This window comes from Henckelia pumila, chromosome 2 (genome assembly GCF_033568475.1).
Source record: "Henckelia pumila isolate YLH828 chromosome 2, ASM3356847v2, whole genome shotgun sequence".
Lineage (NCBI taxonomy): Eukaryota > Viridiplantae > Streptophyta > Magnoliopsida > Lamiales > Gesneriaceae > Henckelia > Henckelia pumila.
In genome coordinates, this window is record NC_133121.1 from 142,478,670 (window position 1) to 142,498,768 (window position 20,099).

Sequence of the window (20,099 nt, forward strand, 5' to 3'; positions counted from 1 at the left end):
AAGATGAGATTTCACTAGAGGTGTCAAAATGGGTTAAGTTCGTCAGGTTGGCCCGTCCCGCCATACAAAATAGGTGGGTTGGGTTGACGATTTCTTAACCCGCCTAAAATTGGGCCGCCCTGCCCCGCCCTGCCTAATGGTGGGTTGTGGATTGGCCTGTCAAAATCCGTCAAATTACACGTAGGCCCGCTGGATTGGTTCGGCCCGCCATTTAAAATAGGTGGGTTGGATTGATGTTTTTCCAACCTGCCTAAAAGGTGGATCGGCCCGTCCCGCCTAATGGTGGGTTACGACGGGTTGTGGACCGGTACGCCCCGTTGGTCCGTTTTGATACCTCTGGATTTCACCACGTCTTACAATTGTGTAATAACTATTAAGTCTAAAATTGTGAGCTCCACTCCAAAAGAACTGTGGATGTTACATAGAATTTGCATGCATAACGCATTTCGTTCATTTCATTCATTTCCAAGACAAATCAAGAATGATGGATAGGGTGTTGCCCAGAAGATTAACGGTTTAGAAAGTAAAATCAATAGGAATGGGTGATGAAAAGTAGTAGAATTCCATTATCACGAGGAAACAATACAGGTAACACCAAACAAAAACAGACATCTGACTTGAATTATAAGGAAAATGAGGTAACTCTGTTTTTCGGAAATTTCTCTTAATTCATGTTTATTGGGATACACAACGCTCCTTAGACATGATTATACAAGACAGGTAGATTAATATTTTAAGGGATTAATCAATAGTTTATGTATTTCAGCATTAGTAATGTTTTGAAAATCAGGAGGTTGCAATGCAGCATGGCTCCCACATTACTAGAGATCTTCTTGGCTCCTTATTGCAGCCCCTTAGATAAGGAACAAAACACCCTATTTTGTTTCCTTTCTTGACTTCCATTTCATGATTTGCTCCATTAGTTATCGTGTAGTTCTTGAGGACAGAGGCTTGCACGGCACCGGCCTTGTTCCACCAGAAGTACTCATAAGCATTAAACGTTGTGGCAGCAGGTGCTGGCTGTGGTGGTGACGAAGATGGGATCAGACGAGCCACTGATGGCGGCCGTGGTGGGAGAGATTGCGGGACAGTGAATTCTTCATCTATCGATTTGGCTGACTTGTTGAACTCGTGGCAGCAATTTGGGTTCTTGTTGCCTAATCCCATGAATCTTTTCATCACTAAAGCTGATTTTTGCACACTTGTCTTTTGATCCATTAAAAGTTCAGTGTTTTCAGCCATGGCCTCCTCCTCCTCCTCCTCTTCCACCTCTTCATTATCATCGTCGTGGCCACAGCCATCCAACTCCCCCTCCTCAATACTTCCACCATCCTCCTCCATATCATCAAACACCTTTTCAAATTCATGCCCCCTATTTTCTGCTTCATTTACTTGAGAATGGAGACGATCAATCAAAGTTAAAACAAGGCGCCCGTTTTCACGTTTAGCGTGGAAACTTTTGCTTGGTGGGACAGAAACAGCTTCAAGAACCAACCTACCATTTTGCCTGTATGCATGCATGTAGAGTGAAGGGGCTCCATCTCCACCAGAAATGGATGACAGTGGTGGTGGAATAGGCCGTGCCGGTGAATTCTTGTACTTGACAACATGCAAATCCTCGTAGGGATCGGCCGCCTTGATTCTAGCAGATTCTTGCACAGCCCTTTCCCTCTCTTCTTTACCTTCATCCCCATTGCTCAGAGTTTCTGAAGTAGGGTATGAAAAGAATTCATCAGAGCCAGTCTCGGATCCAAGACTCTCAGTGCAAATTTGAAGGCTCCTTTCACTCATAGCGCTTGCTGATCTTTTCACGAGAGGATGAACGTAAGGGGGTGGCAAGCAACTTCTGGCAGCTGAACTTTCACTCTTTTGAGTAAGAATTGTTCCCCAAACATTTGTTTCTTCTTGTTTATGCTCCTTTTTCTGGGATTGAATAGACCTCCAAACGTCGTTTTGTGTCGGATTCTTCTCAAATTCATCTTCACTCTCAGATGAAGAAGAATCATGATCCGGAACCACCACCACTTCTTGAGAAGAATAGACCTTTTTCACAGGCAAGAAAAACCCATTCTGGGAAAGCCATTTCTTGGAAGACATATCAGCTGAGAGTGTTTTTCTCAAGGAGGATCCTTTGTAATTCCTCTCAGAATCTGAGCCAAGAATGGTGACTATACCTTGTTTCATTGGTTTCTTCTCCTCAACTTGTTGTGCAGATAGCACTGAAGCAGATAGGTGACGCAGGCTCTTGCTCACAGACATGATGATCTTCACTTAAAAAACAGTGAGCAAAAACACTCTTGTTTAATTTATCTGCACAAAGTTATTAATTCGATTATCAGCACAGAAACACAAGCAACAAATGCATACGGTCATAAATTAAACCAATATTCTGACGACATTCATGATCCAACAGAGCAAATACAAGTGAAAGTACCTTAAAATAATCAAGAAACAGCATCCAAAATCAAAGGATGGTGTCTCTAGGGGTAAGTCTTGAACACAAATGGTGTATTTAATTTGGCCTTGACGCAGTAGAAGGAGTGGGGAGTCTCGGGTATTTGTAGGAGACCAAATGCATACCACAACACCACCCCTCCCCCTCCCCCTCCCCCGGTCGCTATCTTGCGTGATTTTTGCTTTTGTATCAGACCAATTAGTAGTGATCACCTTTCCTCGATTAATTTGTTAAAAAAGATTCCGATTCAAAAACAAGTTTAACAAAGAACATTAACTTTGGATCAATTTTTGCATTATAAAGTTACTTATTTCATGTGAAAACATCACTTGTTTTCATTGTTCAAAATAATACAATTATTTCAAAACATTTAATTAACAACTTGTTAAAGATCATGAAAGGTTCGAAAACATCGATTGATTTTACTTCATTTAATAATGTCTTTATTAAAATATAGGAAGAATGATTAGAGCTCAAGAAAATTAACAAGATAAGGTTAACGTACGTACGTATGTAGAATAATATTTAGCTGGAACGATTATTTACAATAAGGTATACGAGCAATGATTGGATGAAAATGGCTTAAGAAGGAAGCAATTAAATTTACTTTTAGAGCGCTCGTGTTTAATTTCTCGACAAATTAGTGTCTTTTTCATTTTTTTTTTCAGCCAAATTCATATTTTATTTATAAAGAAGTAATTATTTATGCATCCATCCACAAACGAATAAAGATTAAAGCTCAACATATTAATTAATAACTATATATATATATATATATATAATTAAACAGAAAGCATACTGCATACGTAAGAATACGACAAACGAGAACTAAAAAGTTATTTTCCGAAAGGCTTTCCCCCACGTACATACGAAATTACGCTCTCAAGGCTTTGTAATGAAAGTTAATTTCAATTGAAGAATTCATATAAACACAGATTTCTTTTTTTTTTTTTCTTTTTTTTTCTTTGTTTGTACTCAAACAAAGAAAACTTTTTGTAGAATTTGAACTTAAGACCTTATGCTCAAACATCACACACTCAATCAACTCCACTATCTTTTGGGACTGATCGTACCATCTTCATTTTCATAAGGGTTGTAACTTGTTACGTAAAATTAAATATCAAAACTCTACGATTGTCCCTTGTCAGAATTAATTCTTGAATCAACGATCGAACACGAGATCTCATCGCAATAAAAGAAGGCTAATGCCACTTATGCCAAATGACATATCGTGTATCAGTTTTGTCTCACATCGGTTAGGTCTTGAAAATTTAATATATAAACAAAAACAATTTTTCTTGCTTGAGCTAACTTGAGGTTGAGTTACGTTCAAGTCCATAATCTTTTCACATCGGTTGGATATCTCCACGCTTCAGATGTTCATTATGTGATGTGTTGAAATATGTCCCCAAAATATTATGAGAGTCTAAGACAAAGAATGAAATTGAGTTAGATTTAAATCCATAATTTTTAACAATTGTATTTAATTAATAATATCTTCTTCCTAACGATATATTTTCAAATTCCTTGATAAATTTTTTTTCTTAAAGTTTAGATCATGAGATGACAGTAAATTTGGGAGAATGGATTTGATTAGGACGCATGATTTAACGGGTATAGATTTTATGTCAGCCCAAAATCCAAATTATATGCTTTGCCACATGAGACCAAGTGTAAGCAACGAAAAAATCTGACGATATTTGGCCCCCTCACTACAAATAATAAACGTTACTGGCTTTAAACGACCTCACGAATTTATATTTTTTAAGATAAATCAATATTATTAATATATGAAATAAAAATTAATATTTTTTAAATAAAAATTATATTTTTCATCGATGTGATTGATTAAGACATTGTCTTACAATATTAATTTGTGAGATTTATGTGTTAGCAGTAGTTAAAATGTTAGGAATGATCAACCAAAAATCCCACATTGGTAATTTAAGAGAAAAGATCATGGATTAATATATGGAATGATATCTCCATTGATATGAGGTCTTTTGGGTGGGTTTCCAAAAACAAAATCATGAGGGTTTATACCCAAAGTGGACAATATCATACCATTATGGAGATATCCGGTTTCCATTGATCTAACAAGTGGTATCAAAGCCATGGTCTGATCGAACCAATGTGGGTGGAATCCTCGAAATTAAAAACGAAGGAAGGTGAGGCTCCCGGTAAGATCCGTGTTAAAGCTCTCGAGGGGTGATGCTTCCACCAATGTGGGTGGAATCCTCGAAATTAAAAACGAAGGAGGGTGAGGCTCCCGGTAAGATTCGTGTTAAAGCTCTCGAGGGGTGATGCTTCCGAAAATTCATGTAAGGCGTGTGCTGCAACGCATTGAAGGTGAGTAGGCTCGATTGGAGGGACGGATTGAGGGGAGGCCTGGTGGGACTTCGTTTGAGGGGAGGATTGTTAGGAATGATCAACCAAAAGTTCCACATTGGTAATTTAAGAGAAAAGATCATGGATTAATATATGGAATGGTATCTCCATTGGTATGAGACCTTTTGGTTGGGTTCCCAAAAACAAAACCATGAAGGTTTATACCCAAAGTGGACAATATCATATCATTGTGGAGATATCCGGATTCCATTGATCTAACATAAAAAAAACATTTATCAGCAACATTTTCATTATTTTGAAATGTTCAATTTCTACTTTGATTCAAGTCCAGCCATTTTCTCTATGAATTAAAATATATTTTCTTAAAACAAAAACTTATCGTCGTAATATTCTCCCGAAAATTTGAATAAATTTCAAAGCGAAACATTTGTAAATTTTGAAGACCAAATGATGCGTACCTTTCCAGGGAACAAAACTTGAATCTTGCATTCAAATGTTTTAAGTTTTTCCACATCCACTTTTCAGTTTTACATTGAAAAATCAAACGCTAGGTCATTGTTTTATTTTTATTTTTTAAAAATTATAGTTAGTGTATGTATGTATCATAATTGTGCAACTTCCATATATTTTTAAACCGTAGAATAATACATATGTGATATGTCACGTTTTGATCGCTCTTCGGGTAGACACAACTGATGAATCTCAAAAAGTTTTTTTTTCAATAATTGCACTCTTTGTAATATAAGATAATCAAACACGTGAATTAATGATTCTGATACCAACTATATGATGAAACACTTAGCTTTATCAAATGACATAGTTACTGATAACGATACAACTTTAATATATATTCATACCAAAATTTACCGTCTCTATAGCCGGAGTACTGTAAAAATCTTATTATTATGTACCTAATGAACTAAATTAAACCCACAAATATTAATGATCATGTTGGAGAAAGTCTCCTAGTGGTGCGTTCGATCAAAAATTTATAGATATTTTTTGAGATTATAAAATTTATTATCCTAAACTTTAATTAGGACATTTTCTTAATTATATACGTGGCTTCTACTCATTAGTCATAATGAAGGCTAATCTTGGCGCAAAATAAACAAAAGTTAAAAATTAATAGAATTCCATTATGTTACTTTAATTTAAAACTTGTACTACACTAATTTCTTCGCAAGATGTTGGAATTTATGCGAAAACGATGGATTTATTCCGAGTTGACCAAATTATGTTCATCAATGAAAGGGAATCTCGTCTAGCTAGCAATTAAATAAATTGATTCCACACTAAGAACGCAATTAATGCTTAATTAGCTAATCCTCATGTCATTAGGATTCTTGATCTTGATATAGGCACAATATTAATATATTTTTAGACACAAAGCCTAGGGATTAGAAGAGTATCTATCATGAATTTAATGTGTGTAGCTACTTAATGCTTTGACTATTGATATATTTTATGTATAGTGCTGTTAAAATAATCCTAATTAAGTCAACAGTTTAGGATTAATTATTCAAGTTTTTTTTAATAATTAAACTTCTTGTTATGGGTTCTATTGCGACTTAATGGTTGATTAATGAATACTTAATTAATTCCTTGCATGAGCCCTTCCCTTTTTTTTTTTTTTCTTTCTTATCTGTGTTGATATATATACACAAAAGTCTACATTTTCAACATTTACAGATTACATGAATGCATTAAATATTGAACATTATATTCTTTTCATTTTAAATTTTGTTATAAATATATATAAGAACAAAAATAAGAAGCTACACAAAATATTGTGAATATGTATAATCTGAAAGGTTTGACGGAATCGGATTAGCTAAGACCCGAGACGGGATCCGTTAAGAATATGAAGGATCCGACTCATGCGATGACCTGGTTGGGACGGCATGAATCTATGTTTAAACGAGTTGTTGCATGAGTCGGGTCCTTCATATTCTTAACGGATCCCGTCTCGGGTCTTAGCTAATCCGATTCCAAATCCAGCATATTGTCATTTTATATTTTTGCCACTTTCAATTATTTTATTTAGTTGGTAAATAGTGATTTTGACACAAAAGGAAAGAAAATGGGTTATTACGCTATAACTTTTTAGATAATAATATTATATAACATGATGACACAATATATATCGATGTTATCTCTAATTTTTGCGGCATATTCGATGGTTTATTACAACAAATGATCGAAGTTTGCTATCAAGCATATATGCTCATTCATCAAGAGATAACAAGCTGTACGTATATATCCCCACAACAAATTTCGACACGATAAAATTCATTTACGTACGTAGTATATATATTAAAAAATATGGATGAAAACACAAAAATTATGCGATTTAGAAAGACAAATAATGACTTGCAAAAGGTTGCATGTATAATATAAATATTTCATAGTGGGAAATAGAAATTAGAACTGGTGAGATTAAAATATTATTATATTTTTGTATAAATAAATTATATTAATTATACGTAAACTGATGTTCAATTGAGAGCATATGGTTCCGCCCACTACGAACCACCTTTACTCAAACCTTTTTTTGCTCCGTGATTCCAACTAGCTCTGTACACTAATCACCTGTAGAAACCCAAGTTTAATTTTCTCACATTATATTTTAATTCCTTTTATTTCTAATTTTTGTTTATTATTGGGTACGTATATAATATATATGTAGATAATTCAATTCCTTATATTAGCAATGCTTAGGTATTTTTTGAGAGTTTTAAGGAAGTATTTCTCAACTTTTCCTTAATAAAAGAATTTTGTTAAGAAAAAATTGAAAAATAATTTTTAAAACTCTTCGTTAAAATATATAGAGACACACGGTGGCTATGCTCTATGGAGAAGACACTATCCTTTTTGTACGTAATATAATATCATGCACGAAATGATATATTGGCTCATGGTCTCATATAAATTTAGAAGATATATGGCTGAAGTCATCATTCCCATTATCGGGGACCTGCGCGCGCGGCTCGCGGTTGGGGCCTGGGAGGCCGACAACGACTGGTTCGTGGGAATGGCCTTATGATTGATTTTCACTCATTTGGCTTATTGTGTATTACGTGGGATTGTTAGAATAGTATGTAATATATGCTATAATTCACAAATATCAATATATTCGATGCCTTCTCTGACAAGCGAATTGAGTCTGGCTAGCTAATTTGATCGGTGTAATTGCATGCTGTATTTTAAATCCTACTAATTCGCTGAATTATTCATCGAAAATATTTGCCAAAATTTGAATTACTAAAAAGGAGAAATATGATTTATTTTTCTCTGAAAAAATATTTGTATAAAAGAGAAAAGAATTGGTGGAGATTTTTAGGAAAAAGGAAGCAAAAAAAGAAAAAGGAATTAAAGTGGAATAGCGGGAATTAGCTTTTTGGAGAAATGGTTGGAGCACTCACCAGTCACTCACCTTGGTGATTCTCTCTAGTCACTCTCATTTCCATTATTAGACTCATTGGAGGATTGTCTCTTTTTCTTTCTTTTTTTTAAGAAAAAATAACACACACATATATATATACACATATATGCATACACACACGTAATTTTAATATTATGGGTGTCTCTTGTTGGATATTTCATTGGAGTCGCAATATGTTTATTTGAACATCATGAAAGTATTTAATGCAACATGATTTTCGAGATCTAAAAAAGTTCGAGAGGACGACTAATATGACATTCTCGTTCATGAAGCGGCCAAACAACAGGAGCCCAAAATATCGTATCTATACTATATTATTAAAGTTGAGGGGCTTATAAATATAATTAAATTTGATATCTTTGTGTGTTTTTTAATAAACCAAAAATACATTTTTAAAAAAAGACAAAATCATTCTATTTTATTTAATAAAAAAAATCATTAAAAACTATTTGAGTAAATATATATATATCTTATCTAAAACTAACATATCCTAATAAATTAATCTTTATATTTATATGTGCTTTTAAATTTAAAATAATAATATAACCATAAAATAAAATTATTATCACAAAACATTTTTAAAGTTTTTATTTTAATATAATTTATAATTTTTTACACAAAAATTACTTAAAACAAAAAAAATCCATATGTAAATCCATGCATGTGTGTGTATATAATAATAATAATAATAATAATAATAATAATAATAATAATAATAATAATAATAATAATAATTTAATTTGTAAATGAAGGGAAAATATTAATGTTTTTTTTCTTTTTCTTGTAATACATATATCTGCAAAAAACATACTCCCTCTATCTCACTCATTTAGACTACATTTCATTTTTTATCCATCCCAAATATATATTCTAGCTTTCATATTTATGTTATCTCTCCTGTTCTTTTTTCAATTTACCCATATTAAATTAATATCATTAATTACATGTAAAATTATTTTATTTTATTAAAAATTAAAATCTTCATTAAATATGGGTAAAATGCATGAGAAATTTCTTCTAAAATTTACTTTTTCTCAACCGCTTTCTTGATTTGTTTGAAAACACACACTTGTCAATTGATATGAGATGAATGGACTATGAAAATCTTCAAATTTCAACACCTTGGTGTGGCTGCTATTAATGCGCCATTTTGGTTCTTAGTAGTTTGGAGACAGCCAAGAAGGAATCCCATTCAGTGTATGTATATTCCTAATTATCTTACCCTAAACCCTCAATCGTACACTACATGCTACGTAAATTGCATTTGTCGCGACTTTCTTTTTTATGAATTCTCAAGAATACCTGAAATATAAAATCAAACGTCTCTTAATTTGTTTATATATAATAAATAAATCATTTCAAAACACAGCATATATATAAATCTTTTTCCATATTATGATCTGAGTAAAATTTATAAATGAGTACAATTAATTAGACGTTACATGATCACATGCGGACGATTTTTGATCTCTCATGAAATATAATGGAATATATATATGGAACAATATATAAGTTGTCTTTCCAAATCGAGGGCAACATCTGCAAATGCAAAGGGGGTGGCATGCATTTGTGGAACAACATTTGTGTACCATGTAAAAGGCATAAAGCTTGCATGTATAGATGCTCCGATCCCTCCGAAGACGATAAGATTACATTCAAAACCATTCGTTTTTACGAACTATTTGATTAGTAGGAATATTGCCGATGAGGCCTTAGCCTACTGGCTAAGGTTGAAACCCTGAATCATTTGGTCTCAGGTTCGATTTTCGCTGGTTGCTGGTAGATATCATAATTTATTTATGTAGATATAATTAGTAGTTTATTTGTAATTTTTATGTTCGAGATAAGCAAGTCTCGAATGCACGCTCAAATTTCGTCGGTTGTGCTGACAGTTTACTTATTTCATTGTACACTGATTCTAGATTGTAATTGTACTCTAAAAAAATAAATTCATCGTTGTACACAAATTGACATCCCTAAGTAATGTGTTCAATTCATCCATCTATCATTATGTTTTTTTTTAGAATATCTATCATTATGTTATTCATGCATTATATATATATATATATATATATATATATATATATATATATATATATATATATACACTATTATATAAAAGTTGAGGGCCTTTAAATAACTGTTCATGACACACCAAAAATATCTTTCAATTTTACCCTTTTATCCACATTTTTATCCATTTTTTCTATTCTACCTTTTTGAATATAGTAGTATATTAAATTTATATTATCTTCTCAATAACTAATTTTCAACTACTAAATAATATATTATTTTATAAATAAAAAATCATAAAATATCATATATTATATTGCAAACGTAACAGCATGTGCTTCTGTCGCTAGTATGAATAATAGATTTCTCCGCAATATATACATCCTTCGTCAATTCATATTTCGAACTAAACAGTAAAATTGGTAAACTCGATTTTGATAACATGTAGAATCAAAATTTCAAGACTACCAACATCTTGAAAGTAACTAGAACTCAATTTTAAAGAGACATGGGACCAAAAATTAAATTGGAAAGAGTCATCGAGAAAAAAAATTGTTCACAAAAATATTCACAAATAAAATTTTTGAATTCTTTTTAAATTACAGCAGAATATGTCTACATCAGTTGTTTCTATGGAGTCGAAACAGTGGGCATACACGAAGCATTCCAATTTCCAGAATTTTGACTCGCACAATCTCAAAAGCACCGGAAGAGGAATAGACGTGGAAACAAATTAATTGGCGACAACTTTCATTTATTCAAATGAATGAATAATTACAATGAAATATTAATTAATTTTTTGCAAGACAAGTTAAATTCGTAAATGAAAATATTAATTGGTTGACAAGTAATCATTCAGTGCATGAGTATGCAATTTTTTTGTCGTATTTTTATGATAAATTTATCAGACAAGGTGGCTTGACACAAGGCAAAAGTTTTGGGGACGAGTTAGGATTAGACCACACAAATGTCTAATTTTCTTTGTGAACTCTGATTGAGTTTAATCTACCTTGTAGTATTATTCAGCTCTTAGTGGATCTAATAATTAATATTATTACCTTAAATGTTTTTCTTATGTATGGTAAAACATGGACCGTTGAATATTGATGGTAATACTTTCACAATAATATCTTATCAAACACGACCTCTCAAAAGTATTTATTACGAGGTGATTCTTGCATATAATACATCATGAGATAGTTCTGGCTGATCTTCTTGTTGTGTTTGTGGCTAGCACTAAAAAGCATCTTGATTGCATATTTGCATTCTATTCTCCTTGTGTGAATTTATATACATACACACACACATATATATATATATATTTATATTTATATATAATTTTGATATGGTCACCTATACTGTGAGCACTTATGTGAGGATCGGCTGATTAGGCGTTCACCTATTGGATGTGCATGATGCCACCTCAACGGTGCTCACGTAAGTTTTTTTGAGCAACCATCGTAGGTAACTACGTAAGCACCGACTGACGTATTATTCATTTATTGGTTGAGCAAGATGCCACATTAGTCAATGCCACGTTGATCAAAACTATATATATATATATATATAAATGGAGAGTCACTTTTAAAGAACTGATTTTGGTGAAGTCATTTTCTTATTCCTAATTTACCCTTGGTTCCTAGTGACGGTTGAATTTCTGAACTCATATTTTTCTTCCGATTTTGTTTTTCCCATCCAATTTATACGAATAACTTCAATTTTGAAATTTGTAAGAAAACGTGCTTGCTTAATGCTTAGTTGCTTTTTCAAACTTATCCTGCAAAGCATTTTTTTTTTAAAAAAATGAAATTTGTTTAATAACCCAACAAAATATTTTCGGTTGATAATGTGATCACATTCAGTGACATGCAAATTGCAACGTGTATGCATAAATAGGCAGTATATATTAATGTTCAAAAAGTAAATGATTTCAAGTCATGTGACCCAAATTCAACCATCATCCATTTCAATGTGCTATGGGCCAGCACGTGGATCTGGCACCTAGATGGGCTTGATGGCCCCATGTCCCAAATATACATTATGGAAATTATAACTCGACTCGGTCCAATACGACCATCTCGTTTGGGCCTACTAGCAGAAGGCCGATAAAAAAAACCTTACTGGGTTCAACAAAGCTTTTTCCAGGTTTATATATGATTTGCCGCCGGATATATATATCCCATTTCCGAGCAGTCAAATTTATAATTCTTGAAATATTATAAACTAATAAATAATAGGGAAAATAACCAATTTAATCCTTTAAATTGTCATGGTTTCTTCTAAATATTTGTTTGTTAAATTGAATATAGAATTGAGAAATTATACAAAAAATTCGAGATATCATTACCATTTTAAATTTTAATATTAAATAATAACTAAGGGTGTTTCTGGAATTAAAAAAAATTAAAAGTAAAAGTTGATCGGGTGTAAATATAATTTCTATGAGCTTTTAAATTGTTTTAAGACCTTATAAGTTGTCCGGTTTTATTTTAAAAATAATTTGTTAAAGTGTTTGGATCGACTTATTTTAAACAACTTATTAATTTAATCGCTAACCATTAAGTTGTTTTCAAAAGCTTATAAGTTCAGCCAAACACCCTCTTATTAATTTAATCGCTAACCATTCGTTATATTGTAATTTATACAATATTCGTAGTTAATAATTAATGCAGACCAGTTGTTCAAGAGTCACGAACATCATATGGAAGGATATATTAAATGAAAAATGCGAGATGTACGCCCTTGTAATGTGCACTTTGGTTTACACTCTTACTTAAAATTTTCCTCATTAAATACAAAACTACCAATGATAAAAAAAAATACATATCTAGTTGATCAAAAAAAATTTTGTAATTAATAAGTAAAAGTATAAATCAAAATCTATACTACAATGTGTACATCTAGCATTTTTCATATTAAATTTATCATAGTAGATTGCAAAGAGTTTAACCAAAGATATACATATATTTATTTATTTATATTATTAAAAAGGGAAAGAGTACTAACTACTTCTCTGGGATACGTTTTTTTTAATATTTCAAAAAAGTCCTTTTTTTTTGGGTTGTTAACGTCTCTGGTTTACTTTTTTTTTACGTTAATATTAATTCACTTTTTTTTTTTGGTCGATGAAATAACGAGAGAATTCATTCCACTATACCACAATTCATAAATAATTCAATTTTATGTGATCGTCTTTCTTTGTATAAAACATATGGTACATCTTCTATATTTTTTGTACAAGCATTCGTGTATCATAGTGATCACGATGGAGTATCGATAATATTGGAAAGCATAAAAGAGGTATTTTGAGAGTCATTCAATCTCGATGGGATCACTGAACGGTAATTCAATCCAACTCTCCCTTTACTTTGTGATCAAAACTAATTAATGTATTTTTTTATGTTTTGTTTTGTTTTTTTTCAGTTTCAGTGATATATATGATAGGTTTCGAATTAAGAAGAAGCAAATATTTAAAGCAATACATGCAAACAAATTATATATTTAGTTATGTACTATCTCAATTTCGTAGCAATTAAAACTCTTGCCACCAAAAAATCATCCACAACAACAAATCGGCCGATTACTCAGGGATTTTTCACAGAGTTTGCCCAACAGGATTTATCTGACTAGCGTAGTTTACAGGCTATGTTAGTTCGGGAGTTTACCCAAATCGCATCCAAGAATAGCGGCTGTAAGTTCCCACGTCAAAAAAAAAAAAAATTTAAAAATAATTTTCTTGAGAATTTTAACAAAAAAAATCCAAATACATTAAAAGTATTCCGTTAGTTATGTATTACTATTAATAAAAATAGCATTTTGTGGCCGAAGAAATGACAGTGTTTTGGGATTTGCGAGTGAGGTGACAGAGGAACAGCCTATAGTAACAGTAGACTAAATTCCAAAATTGATCAGGCCCCTTTATATACGCCTGATTTGACGTTACAGATTCTATTGTGTTCATTAATCATACCATTTTATATAATTTAACGAAATAAAAAAATATTTATCAGCAAAAATCAAAATTGATTCGAAAAGTTGATTTGATGTTAAGGTGGTAACCTATGTCCAAATTAATTTATTCTAAAAATTTGGCACTAATATTAATTTTATGTTTTGTTTTATGTTTAATAATATAGTATAGGTGTGGAAGAGATAAAAAAAAAAAGTTAGAAGGGGTCTCAACTCTCAATTTATGTTAACTATATGTCTAGCTCACTTGTACAATATACACGGTGTTATTATTTCATATAATTAATGATTAAAATGATCAATATCTAAAAGCGATTGAATAATTTTATAAAAATATGATTGACAATTTGACAGAACGTAATGATTATATATATGAGTTATAATGAATATATTTTTAATAAAGTTAGAATTGGCCTTTTTCTATATTAATTAATGTACTTACCAGCAAAGTTGTGATCTTGGGGTCTGAATTTCACGTCGATGACTGCGACGTATGATTAAATGAACTGTTCCTATCATCCCCGACACGCCACTATACACATATATACGTGGTATATATATAATATTATAATAATAAGTAACAATATATTAAATAATAACATAATGAGAATACTGAAAATTAAATTTATACAGTAGTACTTAATTTGAATAAAACCCAAGAATGTGGAAACTAAACAATCCATTGGAATCACATGACAATGAAGATTTGGACTTATTTATGAAAGACAACAAAGCTTTATCACATTAAACAAAAAATAAAATATTATTGGAAGTGGGGAAAGTACAAACTTTTTTACCTTTAATGTAAAAATAGAAAAATCCAAAAGATTATTGAGCTAGGATATATAGGAGGCTGGCATGGGGTGGTCCAGCTAGCTTAATTTGTTGGTTGTTTGCTGTTGGTGTGAGTGTCCAGCTTCAGTCCAAAATGAATGTGAGGGAAATGTGCCCACTGCGCACCATGCATAACAAAATTGTACTTGACACATTCATGATTCAATATTGTTGATCACATAAAGCTGGTATATTTATCTTTAATCTAGTGAAAAGAATCGTCAACTCCGCGTGTATTGATAAATATTCATTCACGAGATGTACTTTTAGGATAACATCTCATTTTTTAGAGAAATAATTAAGGTTAATCGGGGGGTTACGTACATTTTTCGCGGCTGTACTAAAAGCTTCCCTGTGGCTGATTTCAGGATTGCTAGCTTTTATCCTCTGAATCTCCTCCCTGGAATTGTTATTTATTAAGGAATATTGTGAATCAATTACATTAATTAATTTTCTGTTATCGTTCGTTGAAACATTTGATGTAGATGTATATGAAAGTAGTGCAGTGATCAGTACTCACTTTATGAACCTGTTGTATGCAGAAGGAACGCGTTGTCTTTTCTCTGGAGCTGTACAAATTCATTTCGACTTACAAGATCAGCCTATTTCTCCACAGGAAAAAGTGCAAAAAACTAACATACATTTGATTCATTTAATTTCTTGTCGGAACAAAATTATACCATCTTTTAGAACAAATTAAAAAACGTTTTGTGATTGATTTTTTTTTTACATTAATTAGTTTACGAAATTTAGTTTCAATCACATATCTTTCAATTTTTGACTTGAGTAATTTTCTATGCATGAGTGTTGATATGACGCTGCATATGTCAGTGTCACATCAACGACGAATGAAAAAATAACTAAAATTGCAAAAACAAATCAAATACAGAAAACTTTAAAATGACAATATCATCCAACACTAAAATTACAGTTTTCCTTTTTTAAAAATTCCCTTTAGAAATTCAATCAGTGTACTAAATTTTTCACGATTAATTAATTAACAACTACATTAAATTTTATTTCCTTTCGAAAAAACCTAAACCTAAACTTCATTAATTCCTTGATGCACATTCAAAGAACACATTTTTCTCTCCTGAAATTATGTAAATTAAACAAAAGTGTAAATTTACTCAACTTGATTAATACGGCAAACATTTTTATATCTTGTAATTAATAAAAGCATTAGATTAAAAAAAAACTAAGAACTAATAAGCAGCATAATATATATCCAATGTACTTAAGAGTTTATTAATAGACACAGTCATCCCATCAAATTAAGTTCCCAGGGGAAAAAAAAAAAACTGAATTAAGATTTTACGTAAATTTCCCTATTCAGATTTTATAATAATGTAAAAACGATATCTAAAAATAAACGAACTTACGTCGGATCGGAGGTGTCCTAGGCTGTACATGTTCAGCCTGGAATGTAGCAAACATGTTGCTCCGGGAAGATGATCCGATATTGTCCTTAACACCACCACCAGCAGGATGGCCCGAATGTTGTTTCTGGATCTTGATCATCACGAATAAACAAAATTAATAATTACATGAGTAAAAATCAGCTAGGCATGCATCATGAATTATATAATTAATTAGATATATCAACATTCGCCTGTTTTTTTTGGGAACCGTAAATCTTAAATGTTTCCACGATGGTCACGTGAACATGTTGCAGAATAGACAGATATATAAATATATGTATCCGTGATTCGAGGGGAAGAAAAACCTGGAAATGATCTTGAAGGTGAAAGGACTGAAGCAATGCTCCCACATTAACAGACAGCAGATTTGCGCAGTGCCCGCATCTCACTGTCACAATGTTGAACAAGCTGCTGCATGGAACATTAACCTGCCCACACACGTACGTTCATGCATTTTTTAATATATTAATTAACACCCTTCAAAGAACGTGTAATTAAAATCTTCATACAATTAATTACTTGCTAATACACGATGATCTTAATTAATTGATGCAGCTAGCTAGCTGAAACAGTAGTATATATACCAGAAGCAAGACAAGAAACGATTTTTGAGCATGCTATATATATATATATATATGTTGAGCCAAGAAATTAGATTTCAAGATATATAATCAATTATTCCGGTGGGAAAAAAGGGTAATAAAAATGGTGGTGAAAACATCATGCGTAGCTTTCAGAATGTACGAAAGACTGAGTAGAATTAATGGAGGCCATTGAAAGAAAAGAAAAGAAAGGCACCACAAATGCTAGCTTTCACATGGGTGATTAGTTTCGTGATACACCCCAAAGGGACTTGTAACTTCTTTCTCTTTCTCATTTTCCAATCAGTGCTCCTGACTTTAAATTTTTTTTTTTTTTTTTTCTGGTGCTCTGACACCTTCAGTGTGTGAGAGAGAGGAAAACGACGTGACTTGAACGTGAGAGATATTATGGAATCAGTGCTCCCTTCAATTAAGCTAAGCTGCCGCGATTCAGAAAATTAGAAAAGGGTAATTTTCATTACTACTTACTTTAAACAAGAAAAATAAATAAAGATCATGAATTGCATGATTTGGTTAATTTCTTGGGCGAAGAAAATGGAGAATCTGAGGAACAAAGTTGAAATGAAGATCAAGTGGAGAGAACAGAAGCACCCATTTTCCACACAGTAGGCAACACGTTGACGTGTCTGTCGGCATCAAAGTTACAACTCAATTAATGGTTGCAACTGCACCAGTACGAAGAAGCAAGGAGAGAAATTAAAGACAACTGATACTAATTTTATATATACATAATTGAAACTCCGATCCCTAATTAATTAATATTATTAATGGCATGGAACTTGTTAATCTGTATCCATCATTAATCTTGGGAAAGATATATGTGGGGAACTCTGGGGATCCCCCAACTTAATTAGTAAAAACAACCCTAAAAGAAACAGCTGCTATATATATATTAACCATATGGGCTGGCTGGCTAGCTACGATCGATGGGTACTGTCGAGAAATGGAAAAATAGGGTTTTGAAAAGGTACAAAGATTCTTGCTGTTTTTGTAGATCTCTCTCGTTTAGGGCTCAGCATTCTGAGTGAAACACGGAAGCATCTGATCCAAAAACCACTCAAAGAAAACAAATCCAGATTTCAGATTCATCATAAAATCACGCACAATATCAAAGTACGTACCAGTACTCATATATATATATATATATATATAAATCCATGTTCAAGAATCTTATATATAATATACGAGCTAGAGCCCAGATGAAAATCTTGCAACTCTTTTCGTTCATGTGTCTTATCTATATTCCTATATATTTCAGCTGCCAGCTTTTTGACATAAACATTCATCAGCAAAAAAAAAAAAAAAAAAGAAGAAGAAGAAGAAAAGAAATCATATGATAAGATTTCCATGCGAAGAAAATCAAACCGAACCGAAGAAAAATGGTCACACACGTCGTAGCCTATAAATTAAACTAATTAGTAATTCAAGAATATATGGCTGGGGGTTGAAAGATTGAGAAATTCTTAGTATATTTACCACTAGAATGGTGTTGCAGAAGTTGCAGTGAACGTAACAAACACGGTCGGAGGAATTTTCCGCTGACATTTTAGCCGGTTCCATCAATCGCCGGTGATCAGTAGTACTACTGCAGTTATAATCCCAAGTATTTATATATATATATATATATAGTAAGACAGAAAAATCTAATTAAGAACTCTCCTGTAGAATCATACAGATGAATTGCACAAGAAATTAATATATATTGTTAAACAAGGATAGCTAAAGCAGATCGAGAGCTGCGGAATATTTTGAGTTCATGATGATCAGCTTCTAGCTTAAGCAATAAGAGCTGCTTGGAAATTAACAAGGGATCGGAGTACTGGAGCAAAAGGTAAAGAAAAGAGAGACAGATCGAAGATTAATGAAGAAGGGATCAATATATAATATGTGGATCATTTTAACTAGAGAACATGTAAATTTTGCATAGTATATTATAGATTATGTAGAAAGAAAGAGATGACGACTGGTAAATTTGGTCCCTATTAAATGAGATCATGACTGGTCGGTATTGCGGAAATGACGTGACGAAATATAGTCTAGCTCTCACATTAATCACTAATTATATATCTATCTATCGACAAATTTTAATGTTATTGTTATTATTATTATTATTATTATTTGGAAATTTTTTTACATATTTTTGTGGGGTTTAAATTAAGGTTGTCATACCGGACCAAAATACCGAATTTTCGGCATACCGTACCGAATTTTTTTCGATATACAGACATTTTTATGGTATCTATATGGTATTAATATGAATTTTTTCCATACCAAAATTTCAGAATTTCACTATCGGTATCGCGGTATGAATTTTTTTCTTACCAATATTTTTAGTACGGTATACCGTAAAACCACCCCTAGTTTAAATTACAAAATTACACAAATTAAGATTAATCTCGATATATATGTTGTGAATTAAGTACTCGTAAAATTAAACTTATTTGATTGACTTGCTTTAATCTTGGAGGATATTTTTCTTTAAAGTGGAAAAATCAAATTAGTCAACCTCAAAATTTGATATAAATTAAACATGAAGTTGAACATGATTCTGATAATTAAATAGATTTATCTATGTTTGTACATATCATGATTAGTACCTAGCTAAAATCAGTAACTATATAATATGAACTAGCTGATTAGTACTTATGAGGTTATTCTAGCTATGTTATATCCAGAAAAAGACTCAGATGTTCGGACAAGTATCTCACTTGAAAACAAACATGTAATGTCAACTATAATTTTTTTTGTTTTTGTTTTCAAGTGAGATGTAATTTACACAAACATTGATCTCGTACAAATACACGATGAGAGTTTCTTCTTGAGCGTACATGATAAAATATTCACCCCTAATCCAGCTACAATTTTTTTTAATACTTTTTAAACAAGTGAATAAAATTTGCAAATTTAAAAGAAAAAAAAAGAAAGAAGAAGATGAAGAAAAAAGTGTGAATATAATGGCTGAGTTGGGGTGGCGGGGCATAGCTAGTATGGAGATTGAGAGAATGAGTGGG

The 20,099-nt window shown here is 32.0% G+C and overlaps 2 protein-coding genes across 3 annotated transcripts; both read right to left on the minus strand.

Moving 5' to 3' along the window:
• Positions 1 to 554: 554 nt before the first annotated feature.
• On the minus strand, positions 555 to 2,572 carry LOC140883402 (protein FAF-like, chloroplastic). Its single transcript, XM_073289850.1, has 2 exons — positions 2,435 to 2,572; positions 555 to 2,310 (listed from the first exon to the last, which is right to left on the minus strand). The coding sequence occupies exon 2, from the start codon at positions 2,257 to 2,259 to the stop codon at positions 787 to 789; it is 1,473 nt and encodes a 490-aa protein (XP_073145951.1). The 5' UTR covers positions 2,260 to 2,310; positions 2,435 to 2,572; the 3' UTR covers positions 555 to 786.
• A 12,403-nt stretch (positions 2,573 to 14,975) lies between these two features.
• On the minus strand, positions 14,976 to 19,079 carry LOC140881778 (putative axial regulator YABBY 2). Of its 2 annotated transcripts, XM_073287352.1 has the most exons (7): positions 18,762 to 19,079; positions 18,565 to 18,673; positions 16,792 to 16,914; positions 16,448 to 16,577; positions 15,586 to 15,634; positions 15,390 to 15,465; positions 14,976 to 15,183 (listed from the first exon to the last, which is right to left on the minus strand). In XM_073287352.1, exons 2-7 carry the CDS (start codon positions 18,646 to 18,648, stop codon positions 15,109 to 15,111), a joined length of 537 nt encoding a protein of 178 aa, XP_073143453.1. In that variant the 5' UTR covers positions 18,649 to 18,673; positions 18,762 to 19,079; the 3' UTR covers positions 14,976 to 15,108. The 2 variants fall into 2 exon arrangements, with proteins under 2 accessions (XP_073143453.1, XP_073143452.1); XM_073287351.1 differs by having other exon boundaries at positions 18,565 to 19,078.
• Between the last annotated feature and the right edge of the window lie 1,020 nt (positions 19,080 to 20,099).

Bases quoted from the DNA above. Each gene is read 5' to 3' on its own strand.
- LOC140883402 (XM_073289850.1), bottom strand. From the start codon at position 2,259: ATGTCTGTGAGCAAGAGCCTGCGTCACCTATCTGCTTCAGTGCTATCT.
- LOC140881778 (XM_073287352.1), bottom strand. From the start codon at position 18,648: ATGGAACCGGCTAAAATGTCAGCGGAAAATTCCTCCGACCGTGTTTGT. The intron at 16,915-18,564 runs GTAAATATACTA...GTGTGTGGGCAG, and splicing joins TCTGCAACACCATTCTAGTG to GTTAATGTTCCATGCAGCAG. The intron at 15,635-16,447 runs GTAAGTTCGTTT...GAATTTGTACAG, and splicing joins TAGGACACCTCCGATCCGAC to CTCCAGAGAAAAGACAACGC.